The sequence below is a fragment of the Colletotrichum costaricense genome (assembly GCF_030867565.1).
Source record: "Colletotrichum costaricense strain IMI 309622 chromosome Unknown Scaffold_7.1, whole genome shotgun sequence".
In the NCBI taxonomy this organism is placed as follows: Eukaryota; Fungi; Ascomycota; class Sordariomycetes; order Glomerellales; family Glomerellaceae; genus Colletotrichum; species Colletotrichum costaricense.
The window spans coordinates 1,210,477-1,236,241 of NW_026848236.1; the positions used below are offsets into that span (position 1 = coordinate 1,210,477).

A 25,765-nucleotide genomic window follows, 5' to 3' on the forward strand; every position below is an offset into this window, starting at 1 on the left:
AACTTAACAAACATGCTCTTGTTTCGATAGTTTCGATATATATCAAAATTCTAAAGCCTTTATGCAATGTTGATGATGAAGTTCAGTTGGCTAGCCTGACCAGTCCGTAATCTCAGTACACCCTCTATCTCAGCTGCTCTCAACAAGGCCACGCCGCGGTCATCCCCAGCTTCTCCGCCACGGCCTTTAGGCTCCGATTCTGGATGACAGAGTACCATTTTTGAATATTCACTGGCTCCTCCCCCAGTGCTTCCACGAGACCGGGGAAGTCCGGCTTGGGATGCTTCATCTGCAGCGGTCGCCCATCTTTGTCCCGAGACTGAATGTTGGACTGGAAAATCCCAGCCGCCGAAAACGGGAGGAAATCTTCATAAGTGATCGGGCGTGCTTCTATAACACCCTGCGAAATGAGGCGCTCAAGAGTGAGTTCATCGAGTTGCCGCCCGGCCTCGTTCGGGGGCACTTTTCTGACGCAGACATATTCGCAATGTATCAGTCTCTCTTTCCTCAGTTCAGTCCAAGTATCAGGATATTGCTTGAAGACATCTTTTGCGAGTCCATCAGCCTCTTCGGGGCCAGCATTCGCCGTCATCTCCATGGTTTCTCGCAGTAGTCGTTCGTAAAGTACCTGTCCCCGATCCGTGACGGCGGCGCCCCGCTCCTCAACCTCCCCAAAACGAGCCGTATGGCCGGCCTTGACCAGTCCGGCCTCAGTGTCAGAAGCGAAGACCAGGCCGGAACTGTCGCTTCTTCTAAAGTGGACGTATTCTTCAAGGGCCAGAAAACTAGTCTGGCGCAGAAGAATGGGACACTTGCGAATGGGCGGCCCTTCGATGCGTGCCTTGACAGCCATGCCGGCCTCCCCCATAGCAGTCTGAACAGCCGAAATGTCCAAGGTTCGGGGGGTGAGGTGGTTGATGTGCGCGCTCTGGAAAGATGCAACGTCGGCCAAGATAGGATGCTCGGCCTTCAAAATGTTGAACTGGTCGAACGTGGCGGCAGCCACCGCCTGCCAACTGAAAGTTCGCAAGGCTTCGGAAATGAAAACGGCAGCCTGCTCTTCTGTGAGCCTACTATTCTGGGACTCGGCAGTGTCTAGAACTTCAAGGAGCTCGGCCGTGAATATGTTTCTTCTCTGGAGCAGCTTCCCCGATAGCTGGCGCGCATCTTCGTCGGCGAGGAGATCTGGACGGAGCAGGGTAGTGAAGACTCGGAACGGGTTCCGATGAAGGCTCTGTACGCTCGTGGGGCGAAAGCACGTGGCATGCATCGGCAAGCCGGCGACGGATAAATCGTAGTACCCAACCGGGTGCATCCCCAGAACCGCAAAGATGCGCTTCACCGTCCGAAGCTCGTAGGGTGTGCCTAGCCTAATGGCACCATGACGTTCAAGCGTGAGCCTCTCTGCGCTTGCCCTGATAGCGACCGTGTCGACGGCGAGGTCTTTATCTTTTCTGCGGAGGACATCTTGATTGACATGGCGCACAATATCGAGTAAGTTTCCATATAGCGGGACTTCTTGCTGATACATTGCTGACATTGCCATCGCAAATTCAGTCCTCAGATCATCAGGGTCCATAAAGTCAGCCGCGCCAGCCGGGGATTGGCCTATCTTTTGTTGAGTGTTGACGGCGGATTTCATGATTGGATGTGAGCTGTTGGTCCCTCTCATAGTAGCATTGAAGGCGGTAATTTTGGATGCGATATTGTTTTGGCTTTCATTAAATCATCAGACGACGGACTCTGCTCTACATGTATCAAACAAACTTTGGTCACATGGAAGCTCCAGCAACGTCGCAGAATGGTCAAACCCATCATTTCTGGAGAGGCTGATTTGTGCTATCATGATGCGGCGTTGATAGTTAGTGCGAATGCTCTTGCCCATCGGCGCGGCTTCTTTCCACCGAATGGCGCTCGGCGAAACGCTCCTTGACCGGCCGGAGCGGAGCGACCGGTCGTATTGACTCACGCCGGACTTCCTGGCCAATCCCGGTCTTGACGCTCGGCAACGCACTCCCTCGCCGAACGGGCTCCCAATCACAATTGTGAATCGTCGGACAGCAGCTCGATCCCAGCCTGAGAATAGCAGAGCAAACTTTTAGCATGACAACGGGTTCAAATTTCCGAATAACTTCTTGAGGACCGATGCAGAGATCTAAGCTCTGGGTTCATCCTAAGAGACATGGTTTTCTGAAGTTGGTTTGTAAAGGGCTGAACTACTACTGGGTATCTCTTACAATAAGACAGGACGCGAACTTTGTAAAGTGAGAGGTGTGGACTAGACGAGGCTCGTCAAAGCATGTGAGCTTGCTCCTATTCATGAAGCTGCAAAAATCTATCTTGTGCCTTGAAAACATCGTCAGGCGACTTGCCGACGAGATCCTTGTAGATTGAAGAATCTGTTGCTCCTTCTAGACCGAAAATCACGCACTGGCTGCGCGCATCAAGACTCAGCTTTTCGCGAAAAGCCTCATTACAGCCCGCCTTGAGTAGGACACCCATGGTCGCGGCTGATGACTCTCCACAAACGACAGGAATGTCACCATGCTTGCCCTCCGCCAAGGCTATCATTCCATCTACCGCAACGCGGTCAGGGACAGCAATAAAATCACTAGTAAGCCATTCAAGAATCTTCCACGCAGCGGGAGATGGGCCTCGACATGCGAGCCCGGCCATCAATGTTCTCAGACTGCTGTTACTCGGACGCAACTCTCCAGCCTTGGCGCTTTGAAGCAGGCAGTCTGCCTCGGTCGGTTCGATAACGATACAGCGCGGAAACGTATTCGAGTTGCTTGACGCAGCAATTTGGTTGAAGTGTTTGTAGAAGCCCAAAAAGATGGCTGCCGCAATACTGCCCACCCCACCACATACAACAACATGGGTTATATCCTGAAGGCTTGGTAACATCTCGAGCGCCTCTTCAACGACCACCATGTATGCGTGCATGACATCCTGAGGAATGCCGTGGTCGAAATCGGTCCAAGACGTGCTGCTGACGAAGTGCCACCCATTGATTCGCGCATCTTCTTTGGCTCGGCTCACAGACTCGTCGTATTCCCCATCGATTCGAACGACAACAGCGCCGAGATCCATCATCATCTTGGCACGCCCGGGACTGACATGGCCGTGGATGTAGTCAACGCAGCGGCACCCGAAGACTTTGGCGCCGTATGCAAGTCCTCGCCCTTGGTTGCCGTCTGTCGCCACACAGACAGTCACTTGTTGCGTGATAGGATGATATTTGCTTGTACGAAGCTCGGCCGACGACGGATAAACGCCGATCTGACGGTGTACCTCGTCGGCGAGGATCCGATACACCGCAAAGGGTGCACCCAGAGCCTTGAAAGAGCCCATGTCAGTACCGAACCGTCTGCTCTCATCTTTGATGAAGATGTTGCCAAGACCAAGCGCTTTAGCGAGTTGGGGCAGGTCTCTAAGTGGCTCAGGCCGATATTCGGGCCACGTCTGAATTTCTTTCACGGCGGGACCCCAATTACTGAGATTCTGGACGCAAGAAGCGGCGGCCTTTGCAGCAGCCTCAGACAGCCGGCGGTCGTTGTGGTGATGAGAGTAGTCGATGGTCATGGTGTAAAAGTTGGGTTTGGAAAAACAGAATATGCGACCTCACGTACAGACACTTGCCACAATTTGTTTATTCCCTGTGAGGAAGCCTCATTCTTATATCTCCCACCTTGAAGGTTTTGACCGAATCCTCTAAAGTACGCCCATCGTGGGAAAGAACATTGTTCTAGAGTTGGTTGTTGCTCTCTCTTCGGCCACGCTGGTAGTCCCCTCGGCAAAATGTCCAACCTCCGAAATCCTTTGCCACAACTATTCCAGAATTGAAGCAACTTTCCGGCAGGTCGTAGTTTCACCGAGCGCACGAACAAAGCACTCTGTATGGGACCTAGATGCCATCCTCTTTCCCAATTATACCAAGAAACATCAGCATCAGCAGGCGAAATGCAGAGAACGCCAGAATCAATCCTTACCGGCAGTACTACTAGAAGTATCCGCAGCGCTCTGCTCGCTGGAAAAAATACCGCGTGAGTCCTTCATGGGCGATACCGAGCGTCCCAATGCCAGTAAAAGAAGCCCCCGGCTGCTCACTGCTTCCATAGTTGTCATCGATGCCACGAAAGGAAGGTGAAGTGTAGCGGCGGCCGTCCGTGTCAGAATTGCCAACAGTCTGACAAAGCGAACGAGTGCTCGTTTCCGCAAAGGAATAGGACTGTAAAGGTCCCGCAAAGGTGAGCCAACATCCCTTCTTGAAGGCCCCATTTCATTGCTATGTCTCTGTTGCTGATGGTCCGTTGATCAAGTTTACTTGATGAACTATTCCAGGAAATTGATAGACTGAAGCGGCAGAGTACATCTCGGCTGGACTCCCGCACAGTGGAAATCGATGACTCCCACGACACAAATACTCCCGACGGAAGTGCCCTGCAATCACTTCAATCTCCTCTAGACCTTCAGCCAGAACCATCTACAGAGTCCGCGGAAAACGAGACAAGTCCAGCAATCAGTATCGACCCATGGTTCGACAGTCTGAATGTCTTCAGAAGCCCTGTCCTCATCGGCGAGGCTGCCGACGCCGCTTTTGCGACTCGATTTCGCCAGGTCATCACGGACCCGTTAGCTCCCGAGCCTATCCACCTCATACGACTGAATTATGCCTCCAACGATTCCATGATGTCGCTGGCTCATGTCAACACACCATGGCCAGGGCCTTCTCGCGCGAAGTTTCTGCTTGAGGCTGCTATGAAGTACATTGGGCGTTCATATCACATAGTGGAAACACAAGCAATTACAGAAAGTTGGAAGCAGAACACTCATGACGCGAGCCCGGAAGCGATAGTTCTTCGTTGTAGAACTTGGGCCTTGTTTGCTATCGGGGAGCTTTATATCTCTAAATCCACTGGTGTACACGGTTTCCCTGGAATGGCATACTTTGCGCAAGCATCCAAGGCTTTAGGACACCTTGACGAGCGCCCCGAAGTCGAAACCGTTGAGCTTTATCTTCTTTTGGTAAGTATTTCCCCTAAACCGTCCAGCGGCGACTAACCTTTAGACAGTCTTTCTACTCCATGGCCCTAAACCGACGATATAGTGCGTACGTCTTTGCGGGTACTGCCGTCCGTGTCGCTGTTGTCATCGGTCTACACCTTAACATCCCGGAGTCTCAATTGCCAGACCCCATGGTCCGCCGGCATCGAAAAAGCCTCTTTTGGACGGCATATATCATCGACCGACTCTATGCTGCGAACCTAAATCACCCACCGGCAATTCAAGATGATGACATTGGTGTTGACCTGCCTTGCGAGCCATCTGATTCGACCTCGACAGATAGCCGCGGTGACTCTGATTATCATGTTGCTGATATCAGACTAGCTGGTCTACTCACTTCCATAATCCGGTCTGTCTACAGCGTCCGAACGCAAGCTGAAGGTACATGCGCAAACCTTTCTAGCCGCGTACACGGCTGTCTCAAAGATTTACAATCCTGGGTTGAAATCTTACCTGGGCCATTACAAATAGGGGATGGATCTCTGAACCAGCCTCATGATCATAAAGTCGTCGCTCTCCATCTGCGTTTCTATCAGGTTAGCCATCACCATCAATCAGGCATCCTTTACAGTACCTTCAGGAAGCTGATCTTTACTAGTGTGTGATTTTGGCTACTCGACCACTTTTGCTACATGCTTTGCGAATCCAGATTGCCAACTCGCGTCCTGGATCGTCTCCAGCAACATCCAATATCCCTGACGAAGCGACAGCACTGTCAAAGGCATGCATACGATGCGCTCATCAGTCTACGAGGCTACTCACACGAGCGTGGATCGACGGAACCTTTATGACTTTTGATTGCTTCTTCACACAACACCTCTTCTCGTCATTAACGATCCTCGCCATTTCGAGTCTCTTGGATGGGATAGGCAGTCGTCTTGATCGGGATATTTACGAGGAGGCATCTCGTCTCCTCGACCAACTAAAGATGGCTGGGAATATGGTGGCACAGGAATATAGTCGCCATGTTGAAGTGATGGAGTCAACGATGTTGTCGAACCTAAAAGCACATACCCAATCACAATCAGATGGAGTAGCAGATTCTTGCGACGATAGTCTCACCCAGGATATTGATCGAAACTTAGCTGATGGAGTAGTCCCAGCCGCAGGTGCACCTTGGCCAGAGCCGTCGTTGCAAGAGCTGCTATCCCAACCAGTGATAGATGTTCACTTTTTGGAGGCTGCTGTGCGAGGAGAGCACTCGCAAGGGATTCATTGGCCAGATGTGTATGTAGATAGGTGAGACCTCAGGAGTCGCGGCAAGTTTCCGGCCGCTAAGCTCTCCGCCGAGCTATGTCATGTTCGGCTAAAGATGGTTTGCCCGACCTCCGTGTACCACTCTTTTCTCTCACTAGTACGAGATAATGATGTCCCCCATTTTGGTTTCCCTTTTCCCCCGCGTTTTTGCTTCCTGCATTGCTTAATTGGTTCTGCTTTCAGGACCAGATTCTCATATGCTCAATGCTGCGGAACTTCATATGTAAAGTAAACGTCGGCTACTTTTCGCAAGCCGCCAAATGCGGTTTCCACCGCCAGAAGGCTGCTCACTGCACCCAACCCAGTATGTACGCCTCCACTCCTAGTACAATCCTAGACTCGGGGCCTTTGTGATATCCTCTAAATGACTCGAACATTGTCATTCAAACTGACATCCTTCTTTCAGAACTTACCTCAACAACCGAATGTCGACCTGTGCTTCGATTAATGCCATTGGGGGGCTCAGTCACACACGGCGTCGGCTCTTCTGATCAAAACGGGTATCGGAAGAAACTCTCTGAGTTACTGCACGGCTGCGGCTACAACGTCTGCATGGTTGGATCCCGTAGATCCGGCACCCATTTTAACAACGAACATGAAGGCTGGCGGGGGTATAGGATCGACCAAATCGAGGCCAGAGCGAAGCTATCAGCAGCGAAGTTGTTGCTGCATGTCTTCGCTGTGAACGCCGGATCCAACGATTGTTTACAGGGATACAAGTTGACAGAAGCACGATACCGCCTTGTTCACCTCTTGGACACCCTCTGGGTTGCCTCGCCTGGCTCAACCATTATTCTCTCAGGCCTACTGGTCAACCAGAACGAGGTCGTGCAGCAGCGGGTTGAGGAATTCAATATTGAGGCGGAGAGACTAGCACGCCAATTGACTCTTGAAGGCAGGAAAATTGTGTTCGTCGACTTGCAAAGGAACGACGGGCCCGCCATGGAAGATTTGGTGGCGGATGGGACACATCCGAACGATACTGGATATGAAAAAATAGCCCGGAAATGGCTAGGGGGCTTTCGGGTGGCTGTAAAAAGAGGCTTCTTGCCCCCCGCCAGCGAATTCCAGATAAGATGAGTAGGGATATTGGAAATGGGATACTCATTACAAGAGAGGATTGCGTCCTGTCGGACCAAAGTCGAGCAGCCGAGGAGCATCGATTCTTAATTCTAATCTATAGATCTGCGCAGGCCTGTTCTCTCTAAGGTTTTTGACTTAACTTGATAATAAAGACGGTAAGACTGATGCTAGCCAGCAATCATTTCGTGGAGCCTACCCCAAGTATTGTATATTAGACATTTCTGGCCAACCTAGTGCGAATTGCCCCGTCAAGACTCCAAGATTTCTCGTTCTGAAGTAGAGACAATCGCAGCCCACGCATGCTCAGTATCGCCGTACATGATCTCTGTGAGCCATTGTTTGAGAGTGCTAGTGATCTTCGCTCCCTTCCCGGCGTCACCCATTGGCACACAGATATCGTGCCCGCGATTGTGAATATAGGAAACTGCTGAGATGAAGTACTAAATTCGTCAGTGCGGGATCGAGTATCACGGTGATTGATAAGCACTCACAGCAGTACCTGCGGCAAATGACTCCAACAGACGACCTTCAGCCGCGGCCTCCATGATTTCAGTGACTGTGAACTTGCGTTCTGAGACTACGATCTCCTCGCCAAGTCTTTCCCTCGCAAGTTCAAGGCAGCTTCGTCTTGTAACTCCATCGAGGATTCCCTTATCATCCAGGGGTGCCGTAATGAGCTCAGTCTTGCCATCCTTGCGAACCCATACAACGAAGAAGTTGCACCCACCAGCTTCAGTGCACTCCCCATCTTCTCCGTAGAGCCACAAGACTTGATGGTATCCTTTAGCAGCAGCTTCCTGTAGAACCAAAACCGAAGGCCCATAGTTCGCTCCGATCTTTGCGTACCCAAAACCACCGACCCAGGCCCGAACAGCGTCTTTCGGAGACGAATACAGTCGCATACCCCCTGGTGGTACATCGAGACGAGGCATATATGCCAGAACGATGAACAATATGGCTTCCTTGGGCGGTTGGACGCCAAGCTGAGGCGAAGTACCAATGATCGTGGGACGGACGTAGAGAAAGCCGCCAGACTGTTCCTCAGGGAGCCAGCGGTCGGCATCCACTGACAACAGGCCAAGAACAAGTTTCTTGACTTCCCCAGGCTCGAACGTAGGGAGGGAGATCCTGGCGGCTGAGCTTCGTAGACGAGCAACGTTATGCTCGATGCGAAAAACTCTGAGCTTGCCGTCGTGACCTCTGTAGGCCTTCAGGCCTTCGAAGCACTCGGTGGCGTAGTGAAGGCAGGACGCGGTCGGGAGTAGGTTAAGCGGACCATAGGGCTTCAACTCAGGCTTCGACCATCCGATGCCATGCTTCCATGACGCAACAACCATATGATCCGTGCAAATGCTCTGCTCCGAAGATAGAATTGTGGCTTCGCTGGGAACAGGCTGCGGACTGCTCGTGAGGTCGTACGATAGTTCGCAGGCCCTTAATGGATATTCGGCGAGGTCAGAGGCCATATCGAACGGTGAGAAGCTCGCTTGTGATAAGTGCTACAGTGAAGAGTCTTGAGGAGGGCGAAATTATGCCTCCCACTTGGCGTTCGACACCTTTCGAAATGACTTAAAATAGAAGTCTTGTAGCACTTGACGGGAACAAGTTTGCCATAAATGGTCAAGGCCGACGCAAGACGCAAGAAGGCGAGACCGGCCTCATTGCTCCTAGCCGCGTGGATAATGGAGCATTGTGGGGGGACTCAACATAAGCTGGGAGGGATGGGCGGTGTTGGCTCGGTAAATATTCACGGCGCCGACGTAAAGAAAATCGTAGCTTCGGCCTCGATGCAATCGGCCGTCGTCGACTAAGCACGGGACAATGTGTTTTTCTGACTCATGAAAAGACATTCTGTGCGCGTGCGGATGCTGCAATCACCAGTACCGGTGCGTAATTAACCCAGCACCCTCTTCTGCGTTCGTTTCCCTCGGCAGGCTCCCCGGCGATCTCAAGCATCCACGACTGTTCTTGCCTCAAGCAAACCCCACGATGAGACTTTGAAATTATCCGAAGCCACTCCTCTACTGTATTTCTTTTACTTAATCTCGCTAGTAACAACCGCCAAAATAACGAACTCAAGTGCTGCCTGTCCGCCATGGTCTATCTAGCGCCATATCGAGATTCGGAGGAAGGAAAAGTGTCAGACGCCCAGACAGACGACACGGGCTAGCTTTTTGATCCGCACAGACGATGTCAACGTCACAACTTCCTTAATCTCGACTACCCCCAGATGTCCCCTTACTTGCGATATTTATAAGGTGTTCGCCACTTGCCAAAAAGCTTCATTGAGTCCGTCGTCTTGTGCAAGCCGGTCACATCCCTCGTTACTTGTCCTTCTTTTCAAATCAAGCCCCGAGGGCTGATTCATTCCTTTCAGGCAACTGCTCCACATCCACTCCTTTTCTAGATCTTGTCCACGATTTTCCTGCCTCAGTCGTCCACCTCCAACAGATAGCCTTCGTCAAGAAATCATCAAGATACAATGAAGATCTCGTCTAGGCTTGGTTCGGCGCTGATCTCCGCTGGTATCGTTGAGGGACACATTTCTGCTAAGGCCTATTGCATGTATCGCCGAGTGAGTCTCTTAGTGCCACGACCTATGATCCTTTGTGATAAGCATAATGCTAAGCAAGCCGATGACAGCAACACTATAGTAGACGATTCCAAAATCAAACTTGTGATCAACCCGCTTCACCAACTCCCGAAATCCAAGTGGTGGATGCAAGCTGACTACGGATGCGACAAGGTAACGTGCCCCCTCCACCGGGCCAGTTCCTCAACCTACTCGCCAGGGGCAAGTTCACCGTCGACCTCGGGGCCAACCGCGGCTGCAAGAGCCTTTCTTACGGCGGCAAGACCGCGACGCAGTGGCCAGACTGCAGCGAACACCCAGAAGACTGGCATGCGCCTGTGCCGGGCAAGTGTCTCGTCGGTAACCCGGACGGTAAAGGAGGTGCGATGCACACGCAAAACTATACCACCACGGCAGGCACAGCATTCGCCATCAGCTATCAGTCAGATATCAGAAAGGTGACAATGGAGAACCTCGTCGTCTTTTCGGTTGTCGAGCAGTAGGTTGGGACCTGTTGGACAAAAAATTGTCAGCAACCGACTGTAGTCGAAAACAGCACGCCTTGGAAACGCGTAGCTTCGTACCAAGTTCCGGACTTGCCTGCCTGCCCGGTGGGAGGCTGCTACTGCGCTTGGCTCTGGATTCCAGATGGATGTAAGATCGCCCTCGCTTATGAGCCCCCCTTGGCGCATTTGACTGACTCGTTCATCGCAGGTGGCCAGCCCAACATGTAAGTCACCTTAACCAGGCACGATCGGAGGGCAAGATACTGACAGGCCGAAAAGGTACATGCAAAACTTCAAATGCAATGTTACCAACGCCGTGTCCACGAAGCGACTGGGTATCGCTAAGTCGCCCGTTGCTTGCCGAGATGATTCGAAAAAGTGTGTCGCTGGACCGAAACAACTGATTGCTTGGAATCGTGAGTTGTCGAACGGTGATGACGCCCCTTTCCACCAGTCCAAGTGCTGACGTTCTCGTAGAAGCCGAAGGAAACAACGTGCAGGATGTCGGTTATAGCCCCGGGTACAACGCCAGGATGGGTTTCAAGCCAGGTGCCCAGAATGACATTTTTTTCTAGAGCGCATCGTCGGAACTTCACCTCCAGGCTCCAACCAACCGTCTGCAGGGCTCCCGATGCGGATACGCACACCTTGACCGAGAGCGCTAGCGATAGTCACCGGTGACATGGGGTCTGACGGGAGTAGTTCTGCGTGGTGAATTCTTTCCCATTTCTTGTACATATTGATGCCAATAAGCGAAGAAAAGAATTCACAAACCTCAATTGCTTTAGCGGTGGAAGGTAGCGGTGACTACTGCACGCGCCGCCGAGCGCTTTTTCGCCAAAAGTTGCCTGGATTGACGTGAGGCTTCGAGTAGGGACCACTGATGAGTGTTTGCGGGGGGATCATCGTGAAGCGACATATTGGAGGCATGACCTGATCTGAAAACTGATATTGTGACATGACCTTATCATCTTATATGCAGCTCGGTCCTTACAAAAAATAATACGGCCGTACCCCTGCGAGGAAACGTGGCCGAGCACAAAATCTGAAGCGCATCATCTTGTTGCAGTCGAATAGGTGCAACATGCACAAAGCTGTGACACACCAGCGAAAAGAATGCCGCTACACCGACATGCGACCTCTCACCGCGCAAGGTGCGATGGCAAACGACGTGGGGACGACTTGGGGAGCGACTCCGAATATTTCGGATGTGTGGGGGGGCCCAAGCACTTCCTGTCATCTGAAGTTGATGAGGGGTACTGCTTTTGACGCTCGACGTCATGACGTGAGACCATAGCTTTAACGGCGCCGGAACGGATGAAGCCTAAACGCTTAAGCCAACTCCAAAGGCTCGAAGCCAACGACTTGCTGGCCAGCTTTTTGCTCCGGCTTTAGGCCCGGACCTAGCTCGCCGAAGGCCTCTCCGGCTTGTCGCATCCGAGATTTTCGACATAGCTCGACTTCACAAGACACCAGCGTCTTCTCAGGCTCTTGGGGGGCACACGGGGAGTTTGGCTGCAGTAGCCGGCGGTGGCACGTCGCTCAAAGCGCCCAATCCTTTCAAGGGCGCAAACAAGGCGGAGTCCGTGATGAATATGGGGTGCCGATTTGCACCACCCAAAATTCGTCATTACTCCTGGGAGTCCTGACTCTTCCTCCTCCTGCCGCTTGTTCGTAGTATGCATGTACAAGGAGGTGTGATACAGCTCGATGTGTTACTCACGATGTAATATTCAGCCTGTCGATCGAGAGGCGAGAGCAGGGCCTCATATTCAAAGGAGGCGGCGTTTTGAGATCTCCCATTGCAAAAGGGTGTCGGCGGAAAGGTAGTCATCCTTGGCCTCATCTTGCGCTCGCCAATAGGGACGTATCCATTCAGTGCCGATGCAGCGCAAGACTCCCTGAGTATGGGGTTGCTGTTTCTCCCAAATCCGATTCGTACATCCCCAGAGTCAACTGATAAAGCTATTCTTTTACCTCCGGAACACCGAAAGAGGCAAGTGGATGTGTGGCGACAGCATCCTGGGGCAAAACAACGTGGCCCCGGCATGGGCCGTTCCACTGGCGCAGAGTTCCTTGTTGACCACTAAGCCAGGCTCGATTGAGCTGGCAAGTTAGGGGAGCATGGTTTATGTGACCGCGGAACCTGGTTATCTCTGGGAGAATGGCACCTCAGTGGGTTTTCGAGTGTCCGGCATGCTGGTGCCGGATGCATGCCTTGCTTCCGCGGGGAAGGCTAGAAGCTTGACGGATATATTGCCAATCGCCTTGAAGCCGCCGGAACAGGTTGGCGCCAAGTAGCTGGAAACTCCACGGCGATGAACTCGTCGTAAGGCATCCGCAGGCAACTTGCAGCCGGTCTTGTCATGTGAGGCCAGAATGGCCAACGGACTAGTAGGTAAAGCGATGGTCCGAGTTCACCCTCCCACGATCCTGAGCGGTCCCTCGAAAAACGCAGGGCCGGTGAAACCGACGAGTCTCAGTCCAACTCCTTTTCGAAATTACCCCGGGGATCTTGTTCTTTTCTTCCCATAAACGGCCTTGGGCGGGATCTTGACCGACGTGGCACTCCATCCAATTGGACGAATTGACCGACATGGCGCTCCATCCAATAGAATTCGTCCCACGCTCGGCATTGGGACTAGGTCCACAGCACTGACATACTTGAGGCTGTTGCGAAGGCTTTTGTCCTTTCTGTCGTGGGATTGAGGCCCTGAAAATTTGTGTGACTGCAGAGCTCCTCTTCTTGGACTCACCCTCGTCAGTACGATGGGCGAGTGAGTGTGTTGGCCCTGGCCTCACGATCAGCCGTCAGCCATAAGTACGTGCGACCCTGCAATGAACTCCATGGCTTTCTCCCCCTCAAGCAGACCATTGACATTGAGTCATCTGCAACAGCAAATTAGCGATCAAATTATTTCCAAATTACCCCCATTGAGACGACACGTTTCCAATCCCTCTCTGTGGTCAAAAAGTACCTCCTTAGTTGCAGTATGCCTGCCTCAGACGTCTCCGTCCTTGTCAATGGCGCTTCGGCGACAAGGTTCGTTACCATGTCTTACCTAGACCGTTGGTACCCGAAATCTAACTCAATTTGAGAACAATGGCGAATACAGCGTACCAAGCCGCACAGTGTCAGTCCCGTGTCACTGAATTTGTTGAGACGGATCCCAGCTTGTACCGAAGACTCAGCCACAGCGTGCCGAACGGGTCCGGAGAACACGAAGCTCGTGCGCGCGATGCCATGAGAAAAGTCGACACGAAACTTCAGCAAGGAGCAAAATGACGCATTGCATGTCGAAACTTTCTGCAGCAAGTGGTGATCCCTTAGTTGTACTCGATATGGGAGCAGCGCTCTATGCGTCAATGTCGATGCCAGAAGCAGACGGAAAGTTCCCATTTGACGCCGGGAACGTTGGAAAGCCACGCGGCTGAGGCTGAGGTAGAACATGCTTTCAAAGGTGGGAAGGCACGTGGAGGGAGACTGCCTTGAGGTCTGACAGCAGGTCACTTGCGAAACGGCAAGAGTTCCTTCTCGCTTAGTCAGGGACAAGGTACCAAGTACCAGTGCAACCGAGCTTCAGTCAATCTGAAAGCCTGCCCGACCAGCGATGGCATTTACAAAAGAGATCACCTTCTCTACTTTTATTCGGGGCTGAGATTCAATGAGGCAGGCACTGATCCTGTCAAAGAGTCGTCGAAGGCATTCTTGATGGAATAGAAGGTTCAATGTCCATGTGCGGAAGAGACATGCGCAAAGACCAGTGCCAGGTGCGGCTTAAGTGCTAAATTTTTGGGTTAAAACATCTTCAACTTCTCTATTGCCGCTTTTTAGCATCTCAACTCTAGTTGTTTCGTCCACAAAAGCACTGCAGCGCTGCATCTCAAAAGTCCTAAGGCGAGGTATCGCGGGTACCGTACCTTGAATAACCCTGGCACTCTCCACTGGCCCCACTCGCCGCATTGTGGTCCCGTCTCGGGCCGAGGTGGGGCCAATCTGCCCATGCGGTGACCCGCATCCCAGGCCGAGCGGTTGGAGGCTTTCATGGGCCCACGAGGCGAAAGCTCTGCTTTGATGTATGACACATCCATATTTTGCCGATGCAGATGGGAAACTTTCATACGATCCAGTATTGTTCACAGGTCCCGTGTAAGCCAAGAAAGACAGTCCGAGACGGGATAGGGCTTGCAGTCTCACTTCTCTCCCTATCCCTAACTGAAAATTCCCCCAGAACGCCATTCCTTTCAGAAAAGAGGTTTCGGAAGTTCCGAAGCAGACTCAAGGAATAAAATAAATAACTCCACCTCAGGGGAATAGCATGCCAAGTACCTTGTCTTCACTCAGCAAGGTCTGACGGTTGTCTCAGTGCCTATGCCCTGGTTATGTACAACGTATTACCACTTTGCTTCATGCAAAGCTGGAGACCCTGACAATCCAGTTCCCATTATGCGCCTTTACGACCTTGCATGAGTTAATTAACCCTCATATGCAGCCATCAAGACAATTGGCGTCAAAGACCTTGGAAGCTATGAAGCGGATGCTGCATTGGTCTCTGCACATGCCACCTGATCTGCAATGCATCGCCCTCTTGAATCTGGAATGATGTAGATTTATTTCGCTTCTTGAAATCTATCAGCCAATTCAATGCGCTTTCGCGGAGGCTTGCACGCGACACGGCGCATAACAAAAGTTCATAGGGCTGAGACTGGCCGGGCTTACTCTTAAGTCGGGATTCGTGGCTGTGGCTGCTTTTCAAGCAGAGACATGAATATCCGCTATCTCAAGCCAGAGACTACGAGTCATGGAGAGCATCACTGAATGAATCGGTTGCCAATCGCCATTGCAGTGTCTTGACTGCGAAATTGCACTGATTCTGACGCAAAAGCACCCACATCAAAGGCCTTCTTGTTGGGATGTTGGTTGAGACAGGCATCATGCACGATAGAAGCATTGGCCGTGTCTTGATCAGCCTTATCACAGGTAGCCTGGCCCTCCTGAGACATCGATGAGAATGGCTGGGCCCATGGCCCTGGGGATCTGTCCAGCTGAAAACACGTAATGCATGCTTGCGAAGAATGCCAGCATTCTAACCTCAGAAGCCCGTAAACTCAATGACTCGTTCCTTGCCGATCAAGGGTAAGACTGTTTCACGCAACGAATTTCTACTAATTTGCCCGGTAAGGCTACACTGGTTTACCTATTTTGGCCCAGAACCGAGGCTCAGAGTGAGGCCTAGCGACAAATACTTCCAGCGGCCACTGTTTCTTGATGAGAGTCTCTGGCTCTCCATGTCCCTCGATCTTACTGACTGTTCGATAGATCTTTTCCAGGAGCCAAGGCTACTTCTCACGTTTCCCCCAAAAAGCCGGTATCCCCTCCGCCACAAGCGTGATGGTCTCCTCAACTTCCACTCGACACTCCCGTTTTAGCTACTCCCAGCTTTTACTCTGTAAGCGCTTCCGAGATCCCATTGCAGCATCCAGATTGTATGGTTGTAGAAAGAACTTTCGAGGATTTCTGCCATCCATCATATCGATGGAAGAGCGTAGTATTCAGAGGTAAGACTTACCTCATGTGCTCATTTGCATCCACAAGCTTGGTTCCCAAGTACAACATATTCTACCTGAGCCTTCATACAGCGGTAATACTGATGAACGTGTCAATATTAGGGCTCACAAGCGACGGGATCGAATACGGAAAAGGAAGATGGAAGCACTATCTAGAGTAGAGTTCTTCTTCAACCAAGGAAATGGGGGTGATGCTATAAGAGACATGTCATTGATGCGTACGAGTATCCTTGAGAGTCCCGGGGCGCGTCAAGAGAGAATTACCAAGGAGATAGAAGAATTATCGACGCAGTTGCACGGCATTCTCGATACTATCACGGTTGAGGAAGGTAGCTGCACTCTTCTACAAGCAGATCTTTTGGGGCTCGGGTGCCAATTTTCAAAGCATGACTAGATTCATAGACTATAGGTAGAGCTTGTAGTGCGACAGGTTTGCCCCCAATGGCTTGTTTGCTACAATTGAGGACAAGGACTAAGTAGGTAACAATAACCGACCCTGTGCTATCACCCTGAAAACCCTTGCTACGTGATGGACATAGACTTCTTGAGAAGCAATCTTCCATAGTTTCTTTGTAAGTACACTTCCTATCTTTTCCTAGCTTAGCCGTCTAGGATATCTAGAATATGAAGGACAATCTACAGGGACAAGGACGTTGTCAAATTTGGCTCAACAGGGACCCGTTCTAGTTCAGTGAACTCTAAATTAGTTCATGGTATCCTTGGATGGGATCAGTGGGGCTTGATACCCACCACCCCATCACCATTCAAGTTCCACCATGGGTTGCATGGAACCCTAGTCCATCGTCTAGAGCTTCTCATTTTCCCAAACCCAACGAGGGATAATGGTCTCCAGACGAAAAACCTTCCGTAGATTAGCTGGTGACTCACGAGCTCACGTGTGCTTACAACGACGGGGCAATGTACTACCCGAAGTTGAACGACCAATATCTGAGCCCCGTGCGCAACGTCGGGCACTTTCGGGAGTCTAGCCCGATGCGACCAAACCATTCGCGATCTTCATGCCAACGCCGCATCCTTCCGGACCGACATAAGCACTATGATCTTGGACAAAAATTACATAAATACAAGCCCCATCCGCAGTGTGCATATTTGGAGGACGTTCGAGGCGCTAGCGCTTTACACATGCATCCGCCATAATGTCAATATCATACATCAAGTCATTGCTGTTTGGGAACAGCAACGCAGGAGCGATTACAGCGGAATTATCACCTCCGCCTTTGGGTACGAGATTGGTTCCAGAGCCCGATACCTCTGACACCTTCACGCTGCCAGATGGACGAAAGCTCGGGTATTCGCAGTTTGGACTCGCGACGGGTAAACCGATCCTCTACTGTCATGGCCTCCCAGGCTCGCGTGTCGAAGCTGGCCACCTTCACGAAGCAGCCTTGGATGTAGGAGCTCGAATCATTGCAACAGATCGTCCGGGAATGGGACTAAGCACTTCTCAACCCGGACGGACACTACTCGACCACGCCAAAGACTTGGAACACCTTGCGACGCATTTGAAGCTGAAGGAATACGGTGTTCTGGTATGTTTGTAAACCGCTCGTACTGTGACTCTGTTGCTGACATTTGATAGGGCGTGTCTGGAGGCGGTCCCTACGCCTTAGCCTGTGCGACCTCAATTCCTCGCGAGAAGCTCAAATGCGTATCCATCGTCTGCGGTATCGGGCCGCCCGACATCGGTATGAGCGGAGCCGGATGGTTCCACTGGGTCGGGTTCAACTACGGGTGGCGCTACGTCCCTCGAATCGCCGGATGGTTCTTCCATCAGCAAGGGCGCTTTCATCTCTCGGACGAAGAACGACTCGAACGACAACTCCAGGATGCGGAAAAGAAGAAAGCAACTTTTGCGAAGCAAGAAACCGGGATCTGGACGGACAGAGAGATTGTGGGGCGAATGATCATGGCAAGTCGACAGTACTACGCTCAGGGGATTGATGGCGTAACCAATGATGGTCACCTGATTGGCACGGAGTTTGGATTCCGTATCGAGGACATTCGGTCTGATTTGCCTATACGGCTCTGGTATGGTAAACATGACACGTTTGTCCCCATGAATCACGGAATACAAATTGCAAAGCGGCTGGGAAGTAGTGCGAACCTCAGAATCGAAGACGACACACATGCCAGTATCTTCTTCAATCGGAGAAAGGAAGTGTTGGCGGATTTGGTCGGAAATATTTGAAGCCATTTGTTTTTGGCTTTGCTCTGTATATTTCATCTCACTTCTTTAGACATGAATTACCCTCTCAGCTTATTCCCTCTTGTTGCAGGTGTTGAGAAAGGGGCGGGTTATATGTCAACACCCAGGCCAATGATCCGTATGTTTGTGAGCCATAGATCTAGCCCATCTGTCAAATTTCACCATCCCTATCATTTACCGTGAAGCACTCCACTTGCGTTACTTTGAAGCACCAAAGGTTTCCTCGTGGGTCTTGAAGGTCATATCCATTCTTGCCCACTACATTACAAAAATTCCATCGTTTCTTGATTCGATGTGAGATGGCTATAAAATTCAACTCCCAAAGATAGCATGCCTTGACAACCTTTCTTTACTCCGGCATGTTATAACGGCCTGAATGTTTCCATCAGGAAGTTTCGAGTTGACGAAGAAGAAGTTTGTATGATTTTACGCGATATACCCAACGTTTACTTCACTTTGTTATAGGAGAACACACGGCAATGCAAAAGTTGACAGCCTATTTGCACCAACTAAACATGTCAATCAGTTGCCATCACGCAAGTCTTTTAGGCTTCCCAAGAGGAAAGACACTTAAATGTTATACCTTCTTCATACCAGTTGGCCAGATCATCAGAGTTCTCTCTAGAGGAACAAACAGCACCTCAAGAGCTTGCGACCGGTATTCTGCCACCTTAGAGCCACGCAGAAGATAAGAAAGCGTAGGTTTTCGGATGCCAGAATACTCGTCACTGACTTGGGGTGCGTGCTTTTTTGGGCAAGTAACCAAGACGCGATTCTGTGTCTCAAGACCAGGGATTCAATAATGGTTCTGAACGAGCGTCTTTACCAACGTTGCGGCAATGTTGTTTTTTGACGCTGCTATCTCACGCCACGGGGTGGAAGTGAGAATCCGAGCGGCAGTTGTGGGCGCAACGGTCGACTGCCTTCGAATCGTACCGGGGTCAAGTAGGGACCGCTCATAAAGGCGCTGGATGAACGGGCGCGGAAGGGTAGATAGCAGACAGTCGCACAAGGAAAAGTTGGGCGAAATCACTAGCTTAGGTCAGGTAAGTTGCAGCTCAGTTTCAAAAATTGGAACATCGTTCGGCGCGCCGGTTACGTCGGGAATGTGGGCGCCAAATGGCAACTCTTCACCCATTCACCTTATCGAGATGTCAGCAGGCTGTTGGCTTCAGCTACCTGCTGAGCTTTGCACTAAGGTGCCAAAATCATCATGCTCTGACAACCGCGCACCAGTCACTGCACGACTACGCCGTACGGTGTGAATTGGACCACTTTCACACGCTGATTGAACGCCTGTCCCTCACCCTGACCATGCGGGATCGAACGCAAGTCAGGGCGACGAACTGATTGAATGCTGGTGCTCTCCTCGGTTGCTGTTCCACGTTCGAAAGAATCCCATAGAAGACCCGCTACGTCGTGCCTCTCAACTAATCAGGCGCCCTGCTTGAGGACCTAGCACATCTCCCCTTCTAACTGTAGCTACGCATGCAGGGCAACACACAAACACACAAATCGGAACCCAACATTGTCATGCAAATTCCCCACGCCCACGCTCACGATCACTTCCTGGATCACTAGAACTTGAATAGCAGCCAAGTTCTGTGTGCTCATTCGCTAGGGGACGCGAGCCATCCCTGCACCCCCTGTCCTTCTCTGCAGCAGGGGACAGGGATCAGAAAGGGAGCTGCTTTGGTTCCTCCGGCCAGGCCACCACGCCCTGGTGCGAGAGCCACCACGCCCTGGTGCGAGAGCCACCACGCCCTGGTGCGAGACTGCGAGACTGCGAGACTTGGGCCGACCACCTCCCGTGAACCGTGGTCATCTTTCTTCAGAGTTCCCACGCGTCCCTTTTCCTCTCCCACCAAAAGTAGGAAACGCACCAAACATTTAAATACCACGCCGTCCGCTGATGAAAAGTCCAGCAAGATTCTGGCATTCAACCGACATCCTGTGGCTCTTTCTATTTGGATGAACTTTGCTTCTCTGCTACTCTATTGACGCTCTGCTCACTTTGACCACCGCCTTCATCTTTCCCGCACCTTCCTCCGAGCTCGCGCTGCCCAATACCTTCTATCACTTTGATTATCTTGCAACAACGTCCTGTTCTATTTCTTAGACCAAGCTTGGCCGATTTAGCCTTAACCGGTCTACGGACAGCCCACGTACCCGCCATTTCGAGTCGATCTTTTAGTGGCTGCCGAGAGACCCAGGTTCATCTTTAGAATTCAGAACGGCCCTCTTCTTTTCAACCTATTGTACGTTGGCCCCCTTGTCCCGTAGGCTATTAGTTTCTTCTGTGCTATAATCTCGGAATCTGATGGGTGTCCCCGCAGCAAAGCTCAATGGAGGGAGTCCCACCTCAAGATGAACGGGGGAGAGAGCTCTCGCGGGTCCAACATTTTCTCTCGGACCAAGCATTCCATCATCCAAAGGGTGAGAGCATTGGGAACAAGTCCAGACAGCAGAGCCGCCTAGACAAAACCCGGAAGATTATCGACAATGCCACTCAAATTCTTTCCGTTCAAAGCAGCCGCGTTGACGCTGTTCCCAATGTCCGGTCCATTGTCTCTAAGTCGGCGCAGCTGTCAGCTATCGGGACCCATTTTTCGACTTACACGGATGACAACCGGGCCGCCGAAGTGGCCCTTGACGACACTAAACTTTAGTGCACCGTTGCAGGGGTACGGTCTGTCAGGAGCGCTACCCGTGCTTTACCGGGTCCCACCTGGCACCAACACCTTGCCTTCCCCGGGCAAGGGTCATCGGTACGTACTAATTTATCTAATCGCAAAATGGTCCGTCGGGGCGTTCGAGTCCTGGGCAATTATTACTGTGCCACTCTACTGCAATGGCAGCTAATGGCCATCAGTCGCCATACACAGGGACAATTTTGCGGATGGTCCATCGAAGTGGAGCAGGAGAAAGTAGAACCAATCGTGTAGATAATGGGAGTGAAGTAGCGTGATTGCTGGGTTCTTGACGGCATTACGGAGAGTACCAATTGTATTTGTTCCCAAAGTCGGCGCTTTCATTGCTTTTGTTCATACCTGCATCGGGTATTGTCTTCTGGTGATGTTGTAATGGTGAAAATTGTTTCCAGTCTCCAACTAAGGTACCTTACCAAAACTTTGATCGCGCAGAGGCTGCAAAAGCTTTTGGTGACCACAGCCCCTCATTCCTTGCACTTCCATTACAGCTCTGTCACACTGGGTCGCCTGCTACATCACCTAAGCTGACGCCACCCCGTCACCAACAGCTAGTAGAGGCGGGTACATAACTTGTACATCTTCTTGTAGACACCTAGCGACCACCCATGCGGCTCATGAACCACACCTTGCCATGACGGCGAGGTGGAGAATCACCAATCAATTCGAAGGCGCTGCCTTGCCGGGGAGCGGCTCTTTTACTTACATTGTTCTCTAGAGCTCGCCAGACACCACAGGCCAAATTACCTCGGCCACAAAAGCACTCTCAACTATCTGAATGAGTTCATCTCATTGAAGACCTCTAAGGCCAGGGAAGCAATTTTCAGCCATGTATCCATCAAGTTCGAGGCTCCCTCTATCAGAGAGAGCTACTTTCCAGCATCAGAGCGATAGTGCGGTATCCTCGGCCTTCCAAGGAGTGCGATTAGGCGGCATAGCAGGTGCCTTACCAAAGTATGATGCAAACCATCTTGCCAGCCACCCAGAGAGTGGGGGGCATCACGGGTTGAAAACAGCAACCGGACCTCAATTGTGTTAGGAGCGTGGGCGATGCCGAACGACTTTCTAGAGAAGAATGATATTGAATTCGATGGGACGGGGGTTTCTCCGAGGACAATGGGCCATGGTCAAGACAGTAAGACAGGGCGTTAAATGCAAATTCATTGATGACGAGGCTTTGGAATCTCCGCTAGGCTTCGTTTATTAGCTCGCAGAAAATTGCTATTCGCCAAATCGCCGTGTTGACTTGGTCTTGTAACTCACCATGCCATGCTCATCCAGTTCTTCGCTGGAATCTTCGCGGTTCCGGGTATTGGGTCCTGTGTGGAAGGCAATGAGACATGCGTATGTTAGCCAAGTCAGCCACGGCCGAGCTGTGCCATTCACGCTAAGGCCAGACTCCCAGGGCTAAAGTTTGCCTGGCGAAGGAAGAACAATAAATACACAGCAAATCTCGGTGTGCCTCAGACTCTATGGGTATCAGGTTCAAAAGTTGTGTTCCCTCGTACCGCCAGTTCTCAAAGTATTTGTGCTTCATCTCTATGATGTTGCAATGGCAGCCCACTATCGCTATATTCATGTCACAAAAAGCGGGCCCACTCAATGTGGGCAGCATTAACCACATCCATATCTCGTGACAATTCACGACCAGAAATGATTTAAGAAATATCAAGAAGACGGGTCAGCATCTGGCTTCGGTCCATTCTAAGGAAAAGAATAATATAAGTAACGGGAAGTGAAAACATTTGAGAAGGTGTTCTCAATTGTTGATGTTTTTCAAGTCCATAGTCTCTTTCACCATGAACTATTCGGTGACTCTTTGGTTGAAGATACCCATATCAACTCTCAACGCATTCTTTGCAGTTGCCCGGCTGCGTAAGATCGGTATTGGATGTCCTAGCATGATCGGTGACTGATGGCTTGGCCTAGCTACATGCTGCATTAGCAAAGACTATCGCTGGCGTACGGAGATAACAGACCCTGGTGACCTGACTATATGGTCTTGAACAACCATCAGCTCTCCACTAAGAAAATCTCGATACAATAAGTCGAAATTGTTTGGAGAATCTTCTGAAATGGTTTGAGCAACTTGAATTCCGAGAGTATAGCTACGTTTGTCTACTTGTAACATTGCGATCCAATACAATGGAAATCAGTGTGTCTATAGCGAGTAGGATGTTCGACTTTATCCCTAGCTCCAGCCACTGTTTGACTTCCACAGAGAGTCAAAGCGGTAGACCCAGTTTTCGGAGCAAGAGCATCTCGTATTCGAGTAGATAGGGGAGTCTTGAGAACTTCATTTGCAGAAAACAAACTGGATCGAAGGCTCTACTCGGCTCCATGTTGGACTTTTTCCTCTTTCAAGGTTTCCGAAATAGTGGCTACGTTGGCGCCCTGTTAGCTGTCCACCTTCATGAGGCTATCCTTGTTAACTATGAATTGATGTAGGCACAGTCTCATGACGGTTGAGAGTTGATCACTTGCGACGTATGAGCCCAGGTCTGTTTCCGGGGGTTTCCTCAAAAAGAAATTCGGTGCTCGTATAGTTAGTCCTGACTTGTCTCAGTAAAGATACCGAGTAGACAAGTTCAGTATGTCCGATCTGCACTAGCCTGCGCCCTATTTCAAATTTCCGCCGCACGTCGACCTGGTCAATGTACCTATATTTCCGTTTTTGGTGCCTCAGACGAGTGCTTGGTAGGTCGAAGTTTAAACAATCCTGTACCGTCTCCCAGCAACTCTCTTTCACCTGGTTCCACGAAAAGCAGGATGCTCAAGAAGCGATCAAATGCTACACTGCCCTCTATTAGATACTTCAGAAATGACTCACAAACCGACAATTTTCTGCTTCTTCCCGTATATGTGTTTCTGGATATATTACTACTGCAACTCACAACCTGACTTGAGTTTGCGAGATACTCAAAAAACATATTGATTGAGGAATCAACAAGATTGAGTTATTGAGCAGGAACAAGATTCTATCATCATATATCTGATCTTCCAAAAGCTAGGGTTTGGTCGAGAGTATATCACTGCTCCACATAAGCCGCATCACGACGCTGCTCACAGTCTGCTACAAATCTTCGGACGAAGACCATGGGAAAACGTTTCTCAATTTATATTCTATAGTCATCGTTTGTATATCTTGACACTACCTAATCCCAGATTTCCAACTCAGAAGTCTTCAGGGCATTGGGCGCGTTCATCAATCAGAAGTCTCCGCTTTATTTATTCTATGGAGGCCTGGTGAGTAGCCGGCTTGCTTCAAAACGCTTGACACACGGGTTGCCTCAACTCTTTATCCACATTTCATCACCACGGGAAAGAGGTAACTTTCCAGGCAATCTATGCGCTCATATAAGGCTCTTACTGGTAACTCACACCCACATATTCTGGATAACCACTCACCCCAATCTAAGACACCATGCATTGGGTACTGGTGATGAGGTTTGGCACATCTTTTCAATCGAAGCCGGGGTGGAAAACTAGAAAGGCTGAAGCTCATTATCAGTGCTTCTAGACTTGACCTTGCGACTCCTGAATGCCAAATTAACGAAAGATGAATGGTATGAATACTCGTCAATTACCTACTCGTAGTGACCCCGTTTACACTTCCATCGATCTCGCGCTGAAGCACATATAGATTCACCCTCCGTCACCACCCGCCATTTTACTTTCATGAAGTCCCTGTTATCACAGACTTATCAATACTCGGATTAGAGTAGGCAGAAACTCAAGTAGAGTGATGCCCAGAGATCTACAATTCTCACGTGTCTAGATGGAACATCGTATCCCATAGGTTTGGGATAGAAGGTCAGTAGTCTGTTCTCTTGATAGGAACTGGTGTACATGTAAATATGAATACGCCCAATCTCTGACGTAGGATGTAGGGGCAGATACAAGGGAGACGGGTTGCCAAACCTCTTGTATGAGAGTGTGTGGAATCTCGAAAGGCCATCTGATGTGTGCGGAGATGCGACGAAATCTGAGCACACTGACAGCCCGAATCCAGACAGAACTTTATCTCGTAGCTGGAATATGACCAGATGAAACACGTTGTTTCACGCGACTAGAGTCTGAGGAAGCTCGTGAGGGATCAGTTGTCAATTTCCACATTCCTCACATGTCATATTTGCGAAATGAGAAAACTAAGGTGGGTTGGGAGGCGACTAAAAAAACCGGGCTCTTGTTTCTTTTGTTTACTGGTGAAGGCTGCAATCGATCTTGCAGCCCAAACACAACGTCCTGCAAAAGCAGGCTGCGGAACGGGCAGGGACTACGGAATTAAGGCAGGCTGAAAGGGAGGGGAGGGGGCAAATGGGAGGGGGGGGGGGGGGGTAAAGCATTGGAAGTGAGACGTCTTACCGAATAATTTCTTCTCTCTGGACGATTGCATCTGTCTCGGATCGATAACCATCAATCACAACGGCCATTGAGGCCGAACGAGCATGGTAGCGCACTCTCAGGGGTGCTCGACGTCCGCTATCGCTGAGTCAGGTCGGCTTGAGCTAACGGGGAATTGTGAGCTTGTCATAAGTCACATCCCAGTGACAGCTGCTGGATCGGGTGGCCAGTGATGCAGGTATATTATACTGGGAGACATGAAATTCCGGCTCCTGCATTGTCATTTGTGCGTTGCATGTAGCGTTCGCGCCACCCTCCCGGGGAGGGGTTCCGGGCATGCAGTATGCACGCCCCAAGCTTCGAGTCGGGTCTCCCCGTCTCCCCTCCCGCCGTCTGCTAGTTCGCAGCCTCTCCATACATATTTGAGAGTATT

General features: G+C 50.8%; 7 protein-coding genes across 7 annotated transcripts; 4 read left to right on the plus strand and 3 right to left on the minus strand.

Moving 5' to 3' along the window:
• Positions 1 to 139: 139 nt before the first annotated feature.
• Positions 140 to 1,642, minus strand: CCOS01_07587 (uncharacterized protein; the record flags this gene model as incomplete). The annotated part of the gene is made up of 1 exon (XM_060455751.1): positions 140 to 1,642. One exon carries the CDS (start codon positions 1,640 to 1,642, stop codon positions 140 to 142), a length of 1,503 nt encoding a protein of 500 aa, XP_060313643.1.
• A 671-nt stretch (positions 1,643 to 2,313) lies between these two features.
• Positions 2,314 to 3,585, minus strand: CCOS01_07588 (uncharacterized protein; the record flags this gene model as incomplete). Its single annotated transcript, XM_060455752.1, has 1 exon — positions 2,314 to 3,585. One exon carries the CDS (start codon positions 3,583 to 3,585, stop codon positions 2,314 to 2,316), a length of 1,272 nt encoding a protein of 423 aa, XP_060313644.1.
• A 705-nt stretch (positions 3,586 to 4,290) lies between these two features.
• Positions 4,291 to 7,404, plus strand: CCOS01_07589 (fungal specific transcription factor; the record flags this gene model as incomplete). The annotated part of the gene is made up of 4 exons (XM_060455753.1): positions 4,291 to 4,308; positions 4,363 to 5,028; positions 5,076 to 5,448; positions 6,731 to 7,404. The coding sequence occupies 4 exons, from the start codon at positions 4,291 to 4,293 to the stop codon at positions 7,402 to 7,404; spliced, it is 1,731 nt and encodes a 576-aa protein (XP_060313645.1).
• A 251-nt stretch (positions 7,405 to 7,655) lies between these two features.
• On the minus strand, positions 7,656 to 8,873 carry CCOS01_07590 (branched-chain amino acid aminotransferase; the record flags this gene model as incomplete). Its single annotated transcript, XM_060455754.1, has 2 exons — positions 7,656 to 7,847; positions 7,899 to 8,873. The coding sequence occupies 2 exons, from the start codon at positions 8,871 to 8,873 to the stop codon at positions 7,656 to 7,658; spliced, it is 1,167 nt and encodes a 388-aa protein (XP_060313646.1).
• Positions 8,874 to 10,143: 1,270 nt separating this feature from the next.
• CCOS01_07591 (uncharacterized protein) lies at positions 10,144 to 11,060 on the plus strand (the record flags this gene model as incomplete). The annotated part of the gene is made up of 4 exons (XM_060455755.1): positions 10,144 to 10,478; positions 10,536 to 10,709; positions 10,765 to 10,901; positions 10,963 to 11,060. 4 exons carry the CDS (start codon positions 10,144 to 10,146, stop codon positions 11,058 to 11,060), a joined length of 744 nt encoding a protein of 247 aa, XP_060313647.1.
• Positions 11,061 to 13,478: 2,418 nt separating this feature from the next.
• CCOS01_07592 (uncharacterized protein) lies at positions 13,479 to 13,771 on the plus strand (the record flags this gene model as incomplete). The annotated part of the gene is made up of 2 exons (XM_060455756.1): positions 13,479 to 13,528; positions 13,585 to 13,771. 2 exons carry the CDS (start codon positions 13,479 to 13,481, stop codon positions 13,769 to 13,771), a joined length of 237 nt encoding a protein of 78 aa, XP_060313648.1.
• Positions 13,772 to 17,210: 3,439 nt separating this feature from the next.
• Positions 17,211 to 18,262, plus strand: CCOS01_07593 (alpha/beta hydrolase; the record flags this gene model as incomplete). Its single annotated transcript, XM_060455757.1, has 2 exons — positions 17,211 to 17,603; positions 17,654 to 18,262. The coding sequence occupies 2 exons, from the start codon at positions 17,211 to 17,213 to the stop codon at positions 18,260 to 18,262; spliced, it is 1,002 nt and encodes a 333-aa protein (XP_060313649.1).
• Between the last annotated feature and the right edge of the window lie 7,503 nt (positions 18,263 to 25,765).